The sequence below is a fragment of the Trachypithecus francoisi genome, unplaced genomic scaffold (assembly GCF_009764315.1).
Source record: "Trachypithecus francoisi isolate TF-2019V2 unplaced genomic scaffold, Tfra_2.0 Lachesis_group21, whole genome shotgun sequence".
Taxonomy (NCBI): Eukaryota; Metazoa; Chordata; class Mammalia; order Primates; family Cercopithecidae; genus Trachypithecus; species Trachypithecus francoisi.
In genome coordinates this window covers 44645536-44667034 of record NW_022681467.1, presented here as the reverse complement: position 1 = coordinate 44667034, position 21499 = coordinate 44645536, and the positions used below count along the sequence as shown (strand labels likewise).

General features: G+C 42.3%; 1 protein-coding gene across 1 annotated transcript in view; it reads right to left on the bottom strand.

Moving 5' to 3' along the window:
* Window positions 1–20441, bottom strand: part of CSE1L (chromosome segregation 1 like) — a 46773-nt gene extending 26332 nt beyond the window's left edge. The window contains exons 1-6 of the mRNA XM_033186679.1: window positions 20253–20441; window positions 8569–8664; window positions 5340–5482; window positions 2167–2268; window positions 1950–2095; window positions 1204–1294 (exon numbers count right to left, since the gene is read on the bottom strand). Of these exons, the coding sequence (XP_033042570.1) occupies window positions 1204–1294; window positions 1950–2095; window positions 2167–2268; window positions 5340–5482; window positions 8569–8653 (567 nt within the window). The 5' untranslated portion in view covers window positions 8654–8664; window positions 20253–20441. The remainder of the gene's footprint in view (window positions 1–1203; window positions 1295–1949; window positions 2096–2166; window positions 2269–5339; window positions 5483–8568; window positions 8665–20252) is intronic.
* Between the last annotated feature and the right edge of the window lie 1058 nt (window positions 20442–21499).

The following is a 21499-nucleotide window of genomic DNA, read 5'->3' as shown; positions in this document are numbered from 1 at the left end:
AAGTTCAAGTATGTACTTCTGAATCATTCATAATGGCACCGCGCCCGGCCTACAAAACTCTCTTTATATGCTCTTATTAAACAATTCACCTGCCACTTGGTATTTAGGTTGTTTCCAATTCTTTATCATTCTAAATGCAATTAACAGGTTTTACTGACCAAGTGCAGTGGCACAGGCTTTAATCCCAGCGTACTCGGTGAACTGCTTGAACCTGGGAGGCGGAGGTTGCAGTGAGCAAGAGCAAAACTCCATCTCAAAAAAAAAAAAAAAAAAAAGAGAAAAAGCAGCCAGGCGTGGTGGTGTGCCCCTGTAGTCCCAGCTACTTGTAATGCTGAGGTGGGAGAATCACCTGAGCTTGGGTAGTTGAGGCTGCAGTGAGCTATAATCATGCCCACTGCACTCCAGCCTGGGCAATGAGAGTGAGACCCTGTCTTTAAAAAAGAAAAAAGTAGTTATGTATTTCTTTAAATCTTATAGGATTCTCGCAAACGCCAAGAACACATTCAGGAAAGTATCCTATAAACTGTAAAATAATGTATAAATATATAAATTAATTAAACTCCAAACACAGTCAAATAAAAATATGTTTAGAGACACATACTCAAATACTTGGGTGAAATGGTATGATGCTTGGAATTTGCTTTTACAATATTCCTAAGAAAGGGAACAGAGGCCGGGCGCGGTGGCTCAAGCCTGTAATCCCAGCACTTTGGGAGGCCGAGAGGGGCGGATCACGAGGTCAGGAGATCGAGACCATCCTGGCTAACACGGTGAAACCCCGTCTCTACTAAAAATACAAAAACTAGCTGGGCGAGGTGGCGGGCGCCTGTAGTCCCAGCTACTCGGGAGGCTAAGGCAGGAGAAGGTCGTAAACCCAGGAGGCGGAGCTTGCAGTGAGCTGAGATCTGGCCACTGCACTCCAGTCCGGGCGACAGAGCGAGACTCCGCCTCAAAAAAAAAAAAAAAAAAAAAAAAAGAAAGGGAACAGAAAAAATAAAACATTGCTAACCATTAAATTTGTGTCATAATAGATGGGAGTTCACGATAGCATCTCTATTTCTGTGTAGGTTTGAAATTTTTCAAAAGAAATGCTCTAAACATTATCTATCAAATAAGCTTTCAAAGCATTCTCTTAACACGTATACAAACACTCAAGCTATTTAAAACATTAATTTAAAAGTATCATCAAGATGTATTCCATACCTTAAAAAGATTAGTCAAAGGCAAGGCAAAGGCATCCAGAACAAGTTTAATTTCAGTCCATAACTCATTTGACTTAAATTCATGACGGTATCTAGAAAAGCAAGGTAAAACAGATACATTTACAAGTTTTTTTTATTTACTTACTTTAGGTCTTCAAGGAGAGATGCTGATTGGACATCTATGGATAGATGGTTTTCTGAAATTCAAAGGGAATTCTTGTTTTTTGTTGAGACAGAGTCTCGCTCTGTTGCTTAGGCTGGAGTGCAGTGGTTTGATCTCGGCTCACTGCAGCCTCCACCTCCCAGGCTCAAGTGATTCTCCTGTCTCAGCCTCCCGAGTAGCTGGGATGACAGGCACATACTACCACACCTGGCTATTTTTTTTGTTTTTTTTGTATTTTTAGTAGAGACAGGGTTTTACCATGTTGGCCAGGCTGGTCTCAAACTACTGACCTCAGGTGATCCACCCACTTTGACCTCCTAAAGTGTGGGATTACAGGCGTGAACCACCATGCTCAGCCAGTTTTCTTTTTAAAGAAATCAAGCAGTTTATTAAGACTAAGTATTTCATAGGTAATAGAGCAATAATCCTAGTTGAGGAGTAACAAACACAATAGAGAAGCTTCAGCTCTCATTCCAGGATGATCACATTCAAAGGAATGACAACAGTCACAAAAACATAACTGTTTACACAAGCAAATAAAACTTTAAAAAGTATTTTAAAAACATGAATCTATGCATTAATACCTTTTAAATAATGAGTGTGCTGTACGGAGAACTCCATTAATAACATGGAAATCTCCACTCTGAAAGCGATTCACCATTTCTGTCAGCAAGTCAGGCCATTTCTGTGGAAAATCTTCTCTGCCAATAATGCTAATTGCATCACTTAACTGGGAGAGGAAAAGATTAATTAGATGAGAGCTTTACAGAGGAGCCCATGTAAAAAGCAGAGCGACATTACCTGCTTCTGAATTTGCTCTGGGCTGCTAAGCATCAAGTGCACTATGTTGGCTTTAATGGCCACTCGATCGGCTTCACAAATTTTGTTTGGTTCATCTTCAACCTAAAAGCAAAGCAGTAACTGAGGAAGTAACACAAAATCCATCTTCATATCCTTATGATTTTAGGTAAAACATAACTTTATTTCCTAATTTTCTAAGAAAACAGAGGAAGGTTTGGTCTTTAGTTTCCCTCTACATGAATGGGTCACAGATTCCTTCAATAATCTGGTGACAGCGTGAACCCTTTCCCCAGAAAAATATACATTCCCTCCCAAATGCAAATGTTTTACATACAAATTAGTGAACTTCTCTTACTCCTTGACGCCAATTAAGAATTTCCATTTTAGGCTGGGCGCAGTGGCTCACGCCTATAATCCCAACACTTTGCGAGGCTGAGGCAGGTGGCTCACCTGAGGTCAGGAGTTTGAGACCATCTTGGCCAACATGGTGAAAGGCACCTGTAATCCCAGTTACTCGGGAGGCTGAGGTGGGAGAATCACTTGAACCTGGGAGGCAGAGGTTGCAGTGAGCCGAGATGGTGCCAAGCACTCCAGCCTGGGCAACAAGAGTGAATCTGTCTCAAAAAAATTCCCATTTTAGGCCAGGTGTGATGGCTCACTGAAGGTCAGGAGTTTGAGACCAGCCTGGCCAACATGGTGAAACCATCTCTACTAAAAATACAGAATTAGCTGATGTGGTGGTGGGCACCTGTAACACTAGCTACTCAGGAGGCTGAGGCAGGAGAATCATTTGAACCTGGGAGGCAGAGGTTGCAATGAGCCAAGATCACACCATTGCATTCCAGCCTGGGCGACACAGCAAGACTCCGTCTCAAAAAAAAAAAAAAAAAAATTTCATTTTATATGTAAACTAATCAGGACACATAATTAAAATCTTTATAGATATATGCTACTTAATCCATACACATCCCAAAAGCTTCAATTTAGCTCTCACTTTAGAACAAAAATCTTTCCAATGTTTTTTTTTTTTTTCTTTTCCGAGACTGGGTTTCCATCTGTTAACCAGGCTGGAGTGTAGCATGCAACCTTGGCTCACTGCAGCCTTCACCTCCCAGACTTAGGCAATTCCTCCCACCTCAGCCTCCCAAGGAGCTAGGACCACAGATGCACACCACACATGACCACACCTGGCTAATTTTAATTTTTTTGTAGAGATGGGGGTCTCACTTTGTTGTCCAGGCTGGTCTCAAACTCCTGACTTCAAGCAATCCTCCCATCTCAGCCTCCTAAAGTGCTTGGATTACAGGCGTGAGCCACCATATCCAGTCCTCTATGAAAATTTCTTGACCATTACTAGTTAGAATGCATCCTAGATTATATCACCCAAAGAGATTCTAGAAGTCTCACTAGTTTTACAAATCAAAATAGAGGGAGAGGGCTGGCATGTCTACCAGTAGAGATGGACTTTTAAACATTCTGAGATTTAAAAGACAGTATCTGGCTCTATTACCCAAACTGGAGTGCAGTGGCATGATCTCAGTTCATTGCAACCTCTGCCTCTCAGGCACAAGCGATCCCCCCATCTCAGCCTCCCTAACAGTTGCAACTACAAGCATGCACCACCATATGCCTCGCTAATTTTTATATTTTTTGTAAAGATGGGGTCTCACTTTATTGCCCAAGCTGGTCTTGAATTGCTGAGCTCAAGCAGTCCACCCACTTCAGCCTCCCAAAGTGCTGAAATTACAGGCATGGGCCACCACGCCTGGCCTCTAAGATTTCTTTTTTTTTTTTTTTTTGAGACGGAGTCTCGCTCTGTCGCCCAGGCTGGAGTACAGTGGCCAGATCTCAGCTCACTGCAAGCTCCGCCTCCTGGGTTTACGCCCTTCTCCTGCCTCAGCCTCCCAAGTAGCTGGGACTACAGGCGCCCACCACCTCGGCCGCCTAGTTTTTTGTATTTTTTTTTTTTTTTAGTAGAGACGGGGTTTCATCGTGTTAGCCAGGATGGTCTCGATCTCCTGACCTCGTGATCTGCTCGTCTCGGTCTCCCAAAGTGCTGGGATTACAGGCTTGAGCCACCGCGCCCGGCCTAAGATTTCTTTACCACTCATGGTGATACTTGAGAAATCATACAGGCTTAAAACAATATTTACTCTCTCTTTTATGGAGTGAGAAAAAAAGTAAGACTCTAAGAAGTTTTTGAGCAGTTTAAAGTTGACTTTTTAGATAAACTGATGATTTTTGTCAACTGCTAATACTTTGTAACATCTGCTATCACTACAAAAAAGCCTCATCTTTTTCTCTATCATGAGCCAGGCCTCCTCAACCTTAGCATCACTGACATTTTGGCTCAGATAATTCTTTGTTGTATGAAGCTATCTTGTGCACTGTAGGATGCACAGCAGCATCTCTGGCCTCTACCCACTAGATTCCAGTAGCAATCCCCCAGCCATGATGTCTCCAAATATACTGCGAAATGTTCCCTGGTGAGCGAAACTGCCCCCAATTGAGAACCACTGTCCTAAGCTAAGGGAAAAAATGCCTGTTTCTTAACTTATAATTTATTAATCATTAAACCTGTTATAAAATAGGTTTAATCTCAAAATTAGAATATATACATATATATATCCCACAAGACATAGGGCAAAATACCTTATCAAAAATTTGAAATCTAAATTATTTTAAATTCTGCAAATTTTCTGTGTATCTTATTTCTTCTCAGCTTTAATTTTCCAGTATCAGAAATCACTTCATTTATTCAGACTGTCTTCCCACAATGTCTCGTCACTAGGCGGTGAGTAAAGTGTAAATTCCAAACATAATGGAGATTAAGACCAAGTCTCACTCCCTAGCAACCTGAGGTATGAAGCTGGACAAATTTATATAAATTCAAATGAAATAACAGAAGCTTTGGAAAAAGGTCCTGTTTAATTTTATCTTTGATCCATATCTGAATCCTTTCTTTTTTTGAGACAAGGTCTCATTCTATAACTAAAAGGCTAGAGTACAGTGGTGCAACTATAGCTTACTGCAGCCTTGAAGTCCTGGACTCAAGTGATCCAGCCACCAGAGTAGTTGGGACTACAAGCATGTGCCTTATCTTTGAAGAACACTGCTTATATAAACCTTATAAACATACAGGGTATTAAATTATGTATTCAAAAAATACTTACAATTCTCCAGTTCCTTTTAATATAGTTTTTGAATGTTACTGAAGCACATACTTTGATAACATTATCTTGGGACTTTTCCAGTAATGTTAAAAGCAACAGTGGATAATTCTGATTTCCTTCCACAGATTCAAGAAATTTCTCAGCTGTAAAAGAATTTTCATGTTAGACGACTAAGATAAAAATCTTTCCACCTAATATATGTATCATATACATATCAAAAAAAGAGAAAATATTAGGTTATTTGTGGGTCTACAAGGCTTCACTTTTCTATTAAATGGATTCTATATAATGTTACATTAAACTTATATAATGCCTCACTGTTCAAATCACTTTACCATCCATTAACTCACATGATTCTCACAAATCTATAAAGTGGCCTAATTGGATGATCATCTCATCTGCAAGAGAAGCTGCTTCCCAGAGAGATTAAGTGACTTCAAGACTTCATATACCCACGTCTTATTCCAGAAAGGAGTATTATTAGTACTATTAGTACTAATATTTCTTCTATAGGCTAGTGATGAAGAACAAATGAGTCAATTCATCCTAATGTATTATTATTAGCCATATGGGTCCAGCGATTTACATATACATGTAAATATATATTATTTATATATATTTATATTTATTTATATATATAAATATAAAATTTCATTTAGTCGTCACTATTACCCAGAAAAGTAGGTAGCATTTAAAAAATCAAGGCACTAAGGTTAAGCAACTTGTTCAAGATCACATAGCTAGGCTTCACCACTGAAAAAGTTTTAGTGCAGTCCTTATTCTACCTTATCAGCTCTAAGCTTTTTTGTCGAACTAAAAAAAAAACTAAAAATTTCTTAATACCAGCAATGAATTTATCCAAAAAATTTACCAATATATTTTCAACCCAGATTACATTCTGGGATAAATTTCCTGGGTTTATCACGTGTGATGGCAGTACAGTATTTCTCTTAATTTTTTCCTATCTTTAGCTTCATAAGGCAACACCAAAGATTCTAATATTTTTTGAAAAGTTGATTTCATGTATCATTTAACACCTTCCCTCTTTCTGATTGAGTCCCAAGAGTTTCACTGACATTTTCAAACTCTCCCTGCTTTGTGCTTATCTTGTTTTTTTTGAAGGATGAGGACTGTTAAACTGAAAAATGTTCTTCAGGAGGGAACATACTAGCGTTTTATATGAGTACAGAATGATTTGTTTCCTCCACATAGTAGCCAGCATTTTGTACAGGGCAACACACTACATACATGATTTGAGGAAAAGCCCATGTAAATTGCCAAGTCTGTTTCCTAAATTGTAATAAATACCCAGGAAGTGAGTTTGAGTCTGTTCCTTTCTATGTTCATTTCTTTCAACTTACCACAATATTCATATGCATATGTTTCTGCACACTCAAGGAGTCTCAAAAAGTCTAGTTGAGTCAGTCTTGTCAGTCAGTCTCAATCCCTGAGAAATGCTATGTTTCCAACTTCCCAGAAACACCAGATTATTTTTACACTCTGTCCTGAATTCATAAAGCAACAGAACCCTTGCCTCATACACTATTTAAAAAAAATAACTGGCCGGGCGCAGTGGCTCACGCCTGTATTCCCAGCACTTTGGGAGGCCAAGACGAGCAGATCACGAGGTCAGGAGATGAAGACCATCCTGGCTAACACGGTGAAACCCCGTCTCTACTAAAAATACAAAAAATTAGCCGGGCATAGTCCCAGCTACTTGGGAGGCTGAGGCAGGAGAATGGCATGGTCCCAGGAGGCGGAGCTTGCAGTGAGCCGAGATTGCGCCACGGCACTCCAGCCTGGGCGACAGAGGGAGACACCGTCTCAAAAAAAAAAAAAAAAAAATTAATAGTGTTGGCAACGGCTTTCTTTGAAAGTCTAAGAAGATTAGAGCCATTAACTTCCCTTTATCCAGGAACACATTACTTCTTTACACACTAATAGAAAAACTAATTTTCCGTCTCAGAAACCACAAAGACTTTTCCAGAATAGGATAGATGCATTAACATGTTCATGATTCTATTCATCATATATAACACACATTCTCTTTCTCATGGAACTCTTCCAAAATCCTCTATAAGCATGCACACTGGTAAGTTTTGAAGAAACAGGTTAAGAACATTTTAATATGGCCCACATCAAGGATCAATAACTGCTCACAAGATATATCTGGCCCAGTAGTAGTTTGGTTTGCACTGTATTTCAAATTTTTTTTTTTTTTTTTTTGAGACAAAGTCTCACTCTGTCACCCAGGCTGGAGTGCAGTGGGGGCAATATTGGCTCATTGCAACCTCCGCCTCCTGGGTTCAAGTGATTCTTGCGCCTCAGCCTCCCAAGTAGCTGGGACTATAGGCGCTCGCCACCACGCCTGGTTAAGATTTTGTATTTTTTAGTAGAGACGGGGTTTCACCATGTTAGCCAGGATGGTCTTGATCTCCTGACCTCGTGATCCGCCCACCTCGGCCTCCTAAAGTGCTGGGATTACAGGTGTGAACCACCACGCCCGGCCCCAAAATCTTTTGAAGTTACTTGCTAATATTTAAAACTGAGGGCACTTCATATAAATATCCTTATTTTTCAAGCAAAATTGGAAATCTGATCTTGCAAAACTTGTCTGAATCCCCAAAATTAGCTAGTTCCAAAAAACACTTGCCACTTAACCAGGGCATGTATTCTCCTGATACTACCAGTCTCTATTTGGCCTAGCTCCCTCATTTAACTTAACGTCTGAGTCCTGTGAACACCTGAGTTCAAAATTTTATTTCTAAGTTTTTAATGGAAACTGGTCAGATTCAAGAAAGAAAAAAAAATCTCCAGGTCTTAAAATATGTTAGTTAAATCAAACCCAACAGAAAACTAAGAGACAGTAACTGATTATTTGGTTTCATTCACTTAGGCAATTACTCTCTTTTCTATGCCCTAATTATTTTATCTCTAAAGCAGGCAAGTTTTAAGTGGGTATTTTGGGAAAGGTCAAAGACAAAGCATTCTAAACATGTCAGTACTTTTTATCCCTAAACTAGTACTTTTTAATCCCAGAAGATGCCAAATAAAAGCTATTTTACTCAAAAAAAGAAACACACCATGGTATAGCAGCTGTAACACATATAAACTATGGCTGAGAACCAATCTTTTTTTTTAATATATTTATAAGGAGGCAGATAATACATAGGTTTCTCTCACCTCTCCTGAAGGAATTAATCAACCAAAAAACATTTATTTTCTTTACCTGGACGTCGGATGGCAGGATCAGGATCAAGGGTTTTCTTTAAATATTCTGTTAGTGTTTGCAAATTTGCATCGCTGAGTTCCATTGCTATAGGATCTAAAATATAAAATGAGATTTGGGTAACTGGTCACTTAAGGAAAAAGTGATTTACATTTAAAAAAATCCATTTATATTATGGGTCCCTCTGAAAGTCATCCATCTGTTGTTTCTTGTATGGGCAATAAAGAGTTTATGTATTGAGACAAGAGTCCAGCAAATGAGAGGTGTCTTTTTCCCCCAAAACAATAGTGAGACAATTTTGTGATAAGGGAGATGAAAAAAAATCCCAAAATTTCAAAAAGAAAAAAAAATTCAAATTTCAAAAAGAAAAAAAGCTTAAGGACCGCTCGAAGTCATCAGGAAGTTTATACGATTTAATGCTATGGGAAAGGGCTTACAAAGGTTAAGAAAAAAAAATCACTGGAGGAACTTAGGAGCCTGGGCACAGCGGCTCAGGTCTGTAAATTTCAGCACTTTGGGAGGCTGAGGCAGGTGGATTGCTTGAGCTCAGCAGTTAGAGACCAGCCTGGGCAACAGGGCGAGACCCGTCTCTACCAAAATTACAAAAAAATTGAAGCCGGGCATGAGGGTTCATGCCTGTAATCCCAGCACTCTGGGAGGCTGAGGCAGGCGGATCACCTGAGGTCAAGAATTTGAGACCAGCCTGGCCAACACGGTAAAATCCCATCTCTACTAAAAATACAAAAACTAGCCAGACATGGTGGCAGGAGCCTGTAATCTCAGCTACTCGGGGGGCTGAGGCAGGAGAATCACTTGAACCCGAGAGGCAAGGTTTCAGTGAGCTGAGATTGCACCATTGCACTGCAGCCTGGGCGCTAAGAGCAAAACTCCGTCTCAAAACAAACAAACAAACCCACCCAAAAAATTAGCCAGGTGTGGTAGTGGGCACCTTCGGTCCCAGCTACTCAGAAGGCTGAGGTGGGAAGATGTTTTGAGCCTGGGGGCAGAGGTTGCAGTGAGCTGAGATGGTGCCACTGCACTCTGCACTCCAGCTTGGGTGATGGAGCAAGACCCTGTCTCAAAAAAAAAAAAAAAAAAAAGCCCCACAATAAGAAATTAAAATTTTAAACAGCAAATAAATATCCCACATAAAGTTCTGAGATTAAAGAAACAATATATTCCTTCATGTACAACATGTAATCCCAAATACTACAAACAATGTGCTAAGAATTTGCATCTAAGGAGATAAATTCTAGAGTTCAGAAGATGACAGCTAAGATTATGATTCTAGAAGTTTTCATAAAGCTTAAACAAAACTAAATCATAGAATATGCTTGTAAGTGACCAAAAAACTTCACATCTAACAGATGACAAATTAAAAAAAAATTTTTTGTAGAGACACGATCTCTCAAACTCCTGGACTCAAGCAATCCTCCTGCCTTGGCCTGCCAGTGTGCTAGGATTACAGGCGTGAGCCACCGTGCCCAGTCCACAAATTTTAAGCTAACTAAATGGCCTACGCCGATTTAACTAGTAAAACGTAGGCTAAGAAATACACGGTTCAAGAGATTTATTGTGCAACAAGGTGACTATAATAATGTATTGTATACTTGAAAAGTACTGGGTATATCTGAAGTGCTTTCACCACACACACCACCCACACACACACACACACACACACACACCCCAAGCATGTGAAGTAATATATATGTTAATTAGCAAGATTTAGACATTCTAAAGTGTACATATATTTCAAAACATGCATATCATAAACATATACAATTTTGTCAATTAAAAATGGAAAAAAAAGGAGTCTGAACCCACCCAATTAAAAGGAAAATGGAAAAAAAAAACAGAAACAGCACATACACAAAGTACAAGTGTCAGATGTGCATGATTACCAACAGACCACAAATCCTGGGACTCTTATCAATGGAGCTTTACGGTCTTCAACCTGTTGGTGAGATGATAAAATTAGGTGCAAACTGAGGGAACTTTTTGGGGGTGACAGAATGTTCTAAAATCGGACTGTGGTGACACACGCATAACCTTCATAAATTTACTAAAATTTCCCAAACAATTCACTTAAAATGGATAAATCTTATAGTATGTAAATTGTACTTCAATAAAGCTAATTTAGGGTGGGCGCAGTGGCTCACGCCTGTAGTCCCAACACTTTGGGAGGCTGAGGGGGGTGGGTCACCTGAGGTCAGGAGTTTGAGACCAGCCTGGCCAACATGGTGAACCCTGTCTCTACTAAAAATACAAAATTAGCTGGGCGTGGTGGCATGCACCTGTAATCCCAGTTACTTGGGTGGCTGAGGAAGGAGAATCGCTTGAACCTGGAGGCAGCAGCTGCAGTCAACCAAGATTGTGCCACTGCACTCCAGCCTCGGAAAGAGTGAGACTGTCTCAAAAACAAAAAACAAACAAACAACTTTTAGAAAACTCCACTTATGCTTAGATCCCATTAGGCAGCTTTTAGATATATAGCCACATGTAGATGGGAAAGTGGAGCCCTTTCAGGGAAATCATGCACCAAATTAACCAGAGGTTTCTATGAAAAAGAAGAAAAAAATTAAACACACATTTTTTAAAATGTAAAAAAGGTCAGTGGAAAAAGTTCAAGGATATCATAATTCGATTTATGCAAAAAAACTTCACATATAGAAGAAAACAAAAATATACTCCAAAATGCAGAACAGTGATAACATCTAGGTAATGGCTATAAGGAGAGTTTTATTCTCTTCATACTTTTCTAATCTTACAATCACTTATATCTATTACACATTCACAGTCAGGAATTTAAACAATTTTATTATTTTTTCAGACAGAGTTTTGCTCTGTGGCCCAGACTGGAGTGCAGGGGCATGATCATAGCTCACCACAGCCTCGACCTCCAGGGCTCAAGCCCCAACCTCCCACCGCAGCCTCTTGCGTAGCTGGAACTACAGGCGCAATCAACCATGCCTGGCTCATTTTTGTATTTTTTGTAGAGACAGGGTTTCACCATGTTGTGCAGGCTGGTCTTGAACTCCTGACCTCAAGCAATTTTCCTGCCTTGGCATCCCAAAGCATTGGGATTACAGGCATGAGCCACCATGCCAGGACCCATTTATTTTTAAAATGTCTATGACAATATGCCCTCAAGTTCCTGTTCCTATTACGGAAGGAGCTTCCATAATAGTTCGAAAGACAAGACACAACTGAAATGCCAAGTACAGGCCTATACACCCTTTACTAAAGTGATGAAATCCAAAAATCAAAAAACTGAAAGTTTGTTTTTTTTAAAAAGTTTGTGGCAAACTCACTTGGAAGCAAAACCAACCTAAACTGCCTGAGGCTATCAACACAGATTTATCTCACTTAGTATGAAACTTTGTTTCACTAAAGAAATATCAGTATGTTTGATTACAGGGTGCTACCTCAAGCCCCACTAGGGATGTTGTGTAATCCATAGTACGTGCATTGAAAAAAAATCCCAAATTCTGAAACATTTGTCCTCTGAAGTGCCAAATGAATCACAAAGACAGCACCTTAAATGTTAGGAGGTTAAGAAGGGAGTCACGGGGTTATGTGGCCATCCAAGAGTTTCCCAGGGCCTAAGCCTTGAGCTGAACCTTGAAAAATATGTATATCTGAATAGGCAAAGTAGGACAAGGGCACACCTGCCAAAATAAATTGTGTGAGCAAAGTAACAGAGATGGGAAGAGAGAATAGTGGACTAGGAGATCAAGATCAGATCATATAGTTCCTCCATACTTGGCTGAAGGGTGCCATGATTTAATGTATGGGGAAGCCACAAAGGTTTTCTGAAGTGGGTAAAAATGTAATGAAAGTGGAGTAAATGGAGTAGAGGACCTTTGGGCTGTTAATGGTTTGCAGAATGGGGGAGGTGTCACATGTATGAACTAGGCACACGATGCTAGATGTTTTCATAGGCTTCGTATCATCTATTCCACACAACCATTTTACACACAAAGAAGGGCACTCAGGTTGACTAAGTCACACATGGTTAATAAATAAAGATCAGATTCAAAACAGTCCAACTCCATAGGTCTACCCTCTTTCCACTACCCAAGGCTGCCTCTTAGGTGGAAATGACAGAGGACTGACCTAGAGTGAAAGCACTCACAACACAATAGAAAGGCTGATGTGAAAAGAGGGCAGCCAGAGGACAACTGAGCAGCAGGGAGCCAGAAAATAAGAAAATATATCTAATGCTGTGCTTATGTAGGGCACTCCCCAACAGCCAGAAACCCCAACCTTCTAAAGAGAATTATCTGTATTCTACATGCTGCAGTCCTTCCCCTTAATTAGAAAATGTGTTTATCACAGGAAGCTAATGTTCTGACTGACTGAGTAGATCCCACCACCTACCTAATCACTCCCTCTAATCCAGGGTGTACCACTCTATAGGTGTGAATTAAACCACACATACAATCTATTGAGAGGCTACACCCTTTATGGTTTTTTTATGTCACAAGTTTGGAAAATGTTACATATTATATCCTGCCCCACTCTGGAGACTCACAATACAAAAGCACTTTAAACTCACAAAGTTACTGGTTTACATAGATTAATTCAGAGTCTCCATTGGTGGAAGGCTGAGGCAGATGGATCGCTTGAGCCCAGGAGTTCAAGACCTACCCGGGCAACATGGCAAAACCTCATCTCTACTAAAAATACAAAAAATTAGCCGGACATGGTGCTGTGGCCCTGTAGTCCTAGCTACTTGGGAGGCTGAGGTGGGAGGATTGCCTAGTCTCTCCCATTATTTGGCTATAGAACCTCTTTTCAATAGAACACACTTTGGAAAGCAATGATTTAATCTATGTATCTTCCTATTCCTTTTTTCTGTGTTGAAATGGTGGATCGGTTATGAAATCATGAAAGTTTGGGCCAGGTGTGGCGGCTCACACCTATAATCCCAGCACTCTCAGAGGCTGAGAGGGGCGGATCACCTGAGGTCAGGAGTTTGAGACCAGCCTGGCCAACACGGTGAAACCCTGTCTCTATAAAAATTAGCCGCGCATGGTAGCACATGCCTGTAATCCCAGTTACTCGGGAGGCTGAGACAGGAGAATCACTTGAACCCAGGAGGCAGAGGTTGCAGTGAGGCGAGATTGCGCCACTGCACTCTAGCCTGGACAACAAGAGAGAAACTCAGTTTCAAAAAAAAAAAAAAAAGTTAGTTTGCTGTGGTCAAGTTAAATCATTAACATCAGTGTATCTGAGTTAAAGAAAATTGGCCTTTCTTTGCCATATGCAAATTTATTCTACCTTTGGGGATTCAGGCAAGGTAGCTTATTAGAAACTTGCCTGGGGAGGGTGCAGGGGGAGATTCACAGATCTACTCTGTCTTTAAAAAAAAAAAGAGAGAGAGTGAGACAGGGTCTCACTGTATTGTCCAGATTGGATTCTAACTCCTGAGCTCAAGCAGACCTCCTGCCTCAGCCTCTGGAATAGCTGGGACTAGGCACATGCCACCATACAGGGCTTATTTTCTTGATTTTTAAAAACACACTTCTTAATAAATCTGCATTTCACTTTCTTCATTACATTTCTCTAGCATTTGTATTATTTCTCAACTAAAACTCCTTAAATTCCTCATAATTACTTGTATTAAACACCAAAATTCCTGGCCAGGTGCGGTGGCTGACACCTGTAAGCCCAGCACTTTGGGAGGCCAAGGCAGGTGGATTGCTTGAGCCGGCTTGAGACTAGCCTGAGCTAACACAGCAAGACCCTGTTTCTACTAAAAATACAAAAAATTAGCCAGGTATCACGGCACACACCTGTAGATCCAGCAAGTTGAGACTGCTGTGAGTTGTGATCAGGCCACTGCACTCCAGACTGGGCAATGGGAGTGAGACCCTGTCTCCAAAACAACCACCACCACCACCACCACCACCAAATCCCTTACCACAGCAGAGTCCACGCAATCTGGCATCTATTGACCTCATCTCCTACCTCTTCCTGGCCCTTGCTACATTCCAGGCACAAAAGCCTTCTGTTCTACAAACTGGCCACAAGAGTTCTCCCTGACCATAATAATGCTCATCCTCTAATTTGATAATGGGCACCATTCACCACTCAGCCCACTGTCAACTCTTCAAAAAGGCCTTCTATGACTACCATCTACATCATCCTTGTTTTACTGTGTTAGCAATTACCCTCATTTGAAATCATCTTTAACTTCTTTGTTGTCTCACACACACACTGGACTGCAAGCTCCTGAGGGCAGGGACTTTTGTCTATATGCTCAGGACCTTCAGCATTACCTGGCAGACAGTACATATTTAGTAAGAATTTGTTGTATGACCTAAAGGATAAGTCACAACATGTCAGTCACCCAGCAAAACATGAGTTTCCAGTCAAGACTGGAGATTATTCCTTCAGGATCAATCATTAGCAGCCCCAACATAATGTGGGAACTCAGTTGCATGAATGTTAGATGAACAAATGACCAACTTAACTGCCACAATTAAATCTGTTTATTCAAAAGTACTTCAAGAAAGTGAACTTTTAGATTTGTTCTGGCCTGGCAGAATGGCTCATGCCTGTAATCCCAGCACTTTGGGAGGCCGAGGCAGAAGGATCACTTGAGGCTAGGAATTCAAGACCAGTATGGGCAACAAGTGAGATCCTGTCTCTACAATAAATAAAAAAAATTAGCCAGGCATGGTGGCGAACACTTGTAGTCTCAGCTGCTCTGGAGGCTGAGGCAGAAGGACAGGTTAAGCCCAGAATTTTAAGGCTGCAGTGAGCTATGATCATGCCATTGCATTCTAATCTGGGCAACAGAGTGAGACTCTTATCTCTGAAAAAAGATAGATTTATCCTGTATTACCTGTTCAAACACGCCAGTGCTTTCACTTTTGTTTCAGGGTTCTGTACTTACTGTTCCCTCTGCCTGCAGACCTCTGCCCAAGGAAAGCTACATGGTTCTCACTGCCTACTTCATTCTCATTCAGGACTCTTTTGTTTTTTTTTGGAGACAGGGGTCTTTGCTCTGTCACCTAGGCTGGAGTGCAATGGCGTGATCTCAGCTCACTGCAGCCCCCGCCTCCCAGGTTCAAGCGATTCTCCTGCCTCAACCTCCCAAGTAGCTGGGACTACAGGTGCATGCCACCACGCCCAGCTAATTTTTGTACTTATAGTAGAGTTGGGGTTTCACCATGTTGGCCAGGCTAATCTCAAACTCCTGACCTCAGGAGATCTGCCGGCCCCAGCCTCCCAAAGTGCTGGAATTACAGGCATGAGCCACGGTGCCCAGCCTGAAAGGACTCTTTTCAAATGTCATTTTTTTTCAGAGATGCCTTGCTGCACCATCCTATCTAAAAGAGGATTCACCTCAGTTACTCTCCATGCCCTTACTCTACTATTTTCCAAGTACTTTTTATCAGGCATATTAACTTCTTTTGTCATTTACTGTACTTCTTTCTTCACCAGATTGCAAACTCCATCGATAGCAGGGACTTTGTGCTTTGTTCACTGCTATCTCCCTAGAGCCTTACAATAGTGATGAGCACCTAGTATATATTTGTTGTACGATTTTAAAAAGCTAGATACCTTTGATGTTTCCATCAAAAATATTATTCTTCATCTTTATTTTGGTTGGTTGTATCAAACAGGAAGAGGTGGACACAACCTTTTAGATTCTAAAACCACAACAGGCTGAGCAAGATGGATCACTTCTGTAATCCCAGCACTTTGGGAGGCCGAGATGGGACGATCACTTGACCCCAAAGACCGTTCAAGACCAGATTTGGCAACAATAGTGAGATCCTGTCTCTACAAAAAGTTTAAAAATTAGCTGGGCTCGGTGGTACCCTCCTGTGGTCCTAGCTACTAGGGAAGTTGAGGCAGGAGGATTGCTTGAGCCTGGGAGGTCGAGGCTGCAATAAGCTGAGGTCTTGCCACTGCAGTCCAGTCTGGGTGACTGAGTGAAATCCTGTCTCCAAAAATAAAATAAAATAAAATAAATAAAATAAAAATAAATAAATAAAACCACATAATAGAAAGAAACCTAAAATGATTAAGTTAAGATGCTAGGGTAGGACTATTTTTAAGTTTTAGAAAAAGTGAGGGGTTACATAAATATGCATGTTATAATCCCTCAAAGTTAAAATACTACATAGATCCCAGAATCTTAATATTCTTTTTTAAGACAGGGTCTGGGTCTGTTGCCTAGACTGGAGAAATGCAGCGGTGTAATTCTGGCCCACTGAAACCTCTGCCTCCTGGGCTCAAGCCATCCTCCTACTTCAGCCTCCCAAGTAGCTGGGACTAGAGGCACCCACCACCACACCTGGCTAATTTTTGTGTTCTTTCTGTAGACGGGGTTCCCATGTTTCCCAGGGTGGTCCAGAACTCCTGAGCTCAAGTGATTCACTAACCTTGGCCTCCCAAAGTTTATTCTTTGGGAATTTTCTTTAAGGAACTATTTGTCAACAAATCCTTTTTATATCGCCTTACTGATAAAGTCTATAAAACCAAATTCTAAGCTTATCCTTGATTTGAGAAAATGAGAGAAATCAGGGACTTTTAGAGAACATTCTACAGGTATTCATAATTATCAACAAGATCAAGGTCTAATTATCTTACGTGACCACAAGTAAAGATACTTTGACATTCTGAAATATTAGCAACATATAAATGCAAAAATTGATCTAAAAATGACTCAAACTAGAAACAAAAAATTATTTCGGTCAGGTAGGGTGGCTCATGCCTATAATCCCAGCTCTTTGAGAGGCCGAGGTAAGCAGATTGGTTGACTCCAGGAGTTTGAGACCAACATGGGCAACATGGTGAAACTCCATCTCTACAAAAAAATATAAAAATTAGTTGAGTGTGGTGGTGCACGCCTGTAGTCCTAGCTACTTGGGAGGCTGAGGTAGGATAGGCTGAGCCCAGGTCAGCCCAGGCAACACAGTAAGATGGTGTCTTTAAAAAAAAAAAGAAAGAAAGAGATAGAAGAATTCATTTTTATCACCTTTAAATGAGAGGGTGATACTTTTCTTTCTCCACAGAACTATCTTTGGAAATCCCTATCAATACACAATTTAAAAATTTTAAAAAGCATCACAATAAATCAGTTATGCCTGACATCTAAATTTCCAAGTTCTTCTTGTTGAATATATGGCCAGACCTAAGTCTAGCATCTTCCCATAGGCTCTCAGTTAATAGGTGGAGATTTCTGGAATAAAAACCTTGCTTTCCAAAGCCATCTCACAGACATCTGCGACATAAGCTGATCCAAGATGTCTGCCTTTTTCTTAGATATGTCCTCAACACATTAGGGAACCATTCCCAAGGCCTTAAATTTGGGACTAGGGAAAGATCCAATGAATGAAAATTATCTGGCACCCATATATGAAGAACATATCCCAACACCTCAACCTACCCTCTTTTCTAATCATAGGAATACACCACTTAGAATCAAATCCAAACTCCTTACATTGCCTACAAAGCCTTCTATGATCCGGGTCCCGGATACTTCTCCCTTCTTCATATAACACTCTAGGAACCTAAGATATTCCTTAAATATTTCAATATTCCAAGCCGGTTCCTATCCCTGAGTCTTCTATTCCCTCTACCTGGAATGTTCTGCCCCTCACCTTTTAATGGCTGGTCTCTACCCAAATGTCACCTCCTCAGAAAAGCCTTCTTCACCTGTCACATAATTCTGTCACTATCTGAAATTATCTTTTTTCTTTCGCCCACGAGAATACATGGTCCTCGTGCATTTTTGCTTTCTCACTATATTCCCAGAGATTAAGTGGATGCTCAATAAAGTTATTAAATAAACAAATTAATTCCAAAACTAGAGCACTGCTCTTGCATCTATCCAATTCTGTCCCAGACCCCAACCAGCAGAAGTAATCAGAAGGGGAGAGAGACTTCCCTTGCACTGGTGGTAAGAAGTGAAAGATAAAGGGTTGTAGGAGGGGAGCGACTAGGTCCATTAGGATCCTCTGAAAGCATGCCAAAAAGAAAAAAAAAAAAGACACACAAAGAAAGGCCAAAGATCTGACGATGTGGGTCCAAGGAGAGGCGAAAAAGAACAATTGGTGGAATCCAAGAGTAAAGGGTCCTCTTCTGTGCCTCCAAGGAAGAATAATACTTGAGCATCTACCATGTGGCAAGCACGGGGGTGGTAGGGGGGAGGGGGAGGTGGCACCCACCAGGGAGAGAGAAGCAAGCAAGACAGACAAGGTCGTTGCTCTCAAACAGCTTACATTCTAGCAGTTGAGAAAGATAATCAACAAGTAAGCAATAAGTAATTGCTAGTAAATGCTATCAAGTAACTAAAACCAGGTGATGTTGATGGACAGCCATGGGAGAAAGGTTCTAGAGAGGTTGATTAGGCAGCCTGACCAACATGGTGAAACTCCGTCTCTAATAAAAATACAAAAATTAGCCGGGTGTGGTGGCGCACACCTGTAGTCTCAGCTACTCCGGAGGCTGAGGCAGGAGAATCGCTTGAATCCGGGAGGCGGAGGTTGCAGGGAGCCGAGATCGCGCCACTGCACTCCAGCCTGGGAGGCAGAGCGAGACTCCCTCTCACAAAAAAGAAAAAGAAAAAGAAAAAGAAAAGAGGCTGGTTAGCGGAGGCCTAAAGTGAGGGAAACTTGGGAGGGGGCCTGCCTTGCAAAAATGATGTTGGTAATTCCCCAGCAAACAAAAGGCACGTGCAAATAATTTTAAATCGGAATAAGCCTGGAATACGGAAGAAAACAGACAACCACACTGGCTAAGGAGAAAGATGGGTGGGAGAGATGAATAAACAACCATCAGCTCCCAGGCAACCTTTGTAAACCACGGTAAATAACTCAGAGCATCCTCAAAGCCACTCTACGAGGTAGATTCCATTATTAACCCCATTTTGCAGCTAAGGAAATGAAGGCTCAGTGAGCTAAGGTGACCAGCCCCGTCACCAGCGGCTACCTCTGGAATGAACCCAGGCGATATAATTCCAAAGTCTATGCTCCGAACCACCACAGCACAGCGTTTCTCCCAAAATGAGGGAACCCCCCTGTTACAGGGGATTTCTATGTCCCGGGTGTACCGACTAGAATTCTCACAAACGATTCAGCAAAGTGAGATCACGATGCCCGTTTTACAGTCAGGGATTCAAGTACAGAGGTTAGAGAGGGTGAGTTCGGGGGCTTCACTAGAGTTAGGGCAAGAGGGGATCGCGCGGTAGCTGCAGCTCCACGCGTCCGCAGTCCCCGCGTGGGCAGGCCTCGGAGCCTCACACCCAGCTCGCGCGGCTGAAGCCCCCGTCGCAGAAAACGGACACGCGAGCGAGACCAATAAGAAGCGGCCTTTCCGAGCGGAGACGCGGCTGCGCAACCAATCAGCGCCGTGATGGAGAGGAAAGGGCGGGCAATCCGCAGGCTCGCGCTAGGCCGCGCCTCAGCTGCCCTCACCCCTCACAGGCCCCGGGCCGTCGGGCCTGGGCCAGGGACCTAGGACGCCGCGAGGCGCGGCGAGCGCTGCCTAGGGAGGCGAAGACCTGCCTCAGCGCACCGCCCGAGCCCCGGGCCCACATTCCGCTCTCACCCAGAGGCGCGGTTCTCACTCCCTAGCGCTCGGAAATACCGGGAGCGCCTCATCCCTTCCTCATCTGGGCCCCAAGAGCCACTCTAGTAGGCCGTGCACGCCCCACGCCTCACCTCGTGGGGATACAGAAACGGAGGAGGGAACCCCAGCCGCGGACCGTAGCTGGCACTACCCGCTCCTGCAGCCGCTCCGCCTCACATTCAAACCCCGGCAAAATGGCGCGACAGCGAGGCTGAGGCCAGATCGCATGCGCGAGCGGCCCGCTGCAGGGGGCGGGGCCAGGAATGCTCTGTCCCCACCCAAGTTCTAAGGGCCAATCCGGGCCCCGCTCTGTTTCTGCGCTGATGTCACAAGTGACAATGCCCTTTGGCTCTGACCATTCCAACAGGCTTCACGGTCTCCGTTTTCCAAAGAGGAACGCAGATTCAGCGAGCGGCTGCTGGCTTGTGACCTATTTTGATGTCAGGGCTTGGCATGTAGGAATTGTTCAATGCTGATTGATCCAAGGTCATGCACATAGGGTCTCAGACGCAGGAGAACTTCCTGCCCCTCTTGGAGCTTCTATTTTAGAAGGAGACACGGCCAGGCAGGTCTCGAACTCCTGGCCTCAAGTGATCCGCACACCTTGGCCTCCCAAAATGCTGGGATTCCTGGCGTGAGCCACCGCGCTTGGCTTGCTATGTAAGTTTTTGGTACTCTTATTACAGCCGACAAACCTACATGATCTGGTCCCTGCCAGCCTGCCTGCCCTCATCACCTTCTGCTTCCCTCCTCTCCTCACCCTCACTCAGCTCCGCCACCCCACTTTCTTCCTGTTCCTCTAAGCTCCAAGCTTATTTCCACTTTAGAGCGTTTATACTTGCTGTTCCCTGTGCTGGGATGTTCTAGATCCCTGAATGATTGGCTCCTTCTTTACATTTAGGTTCCAGCTCAAATGTCACCTCCACAAAGAGGCCTGTCTGAAATTGCCCACTCAGCATCACCCAGAACACAATTTAGCGTTGCCAGATTTAGCAAATAAAATGCAGGCTGCCCAGGTCAATGTGAATTTTACAAAAAAAAATTTATAATTTTCTAGTATAAATATTGTATAGGACATATTTATACTTAAAAATCATGCATTGCTTATCTGAAATTCACATTGAACTGGGTACCCAGTATTTGATCTGGTAGCCCTAGTTCCATGATATCATTATGGTATTTATCACTCCCCAACTAATTGTCTCTTCTTTGTTTATTGTCGTTCCTCCTCCTGCCTCTCCCCTCTTAAACCCCTGCCCTTCTCCCCCCATCCATAACCTAAGGGATTCTATACAGCAAGGGCTTTTCTTTTTTTTTTTTTTTAGAGAGACAGGGTCTT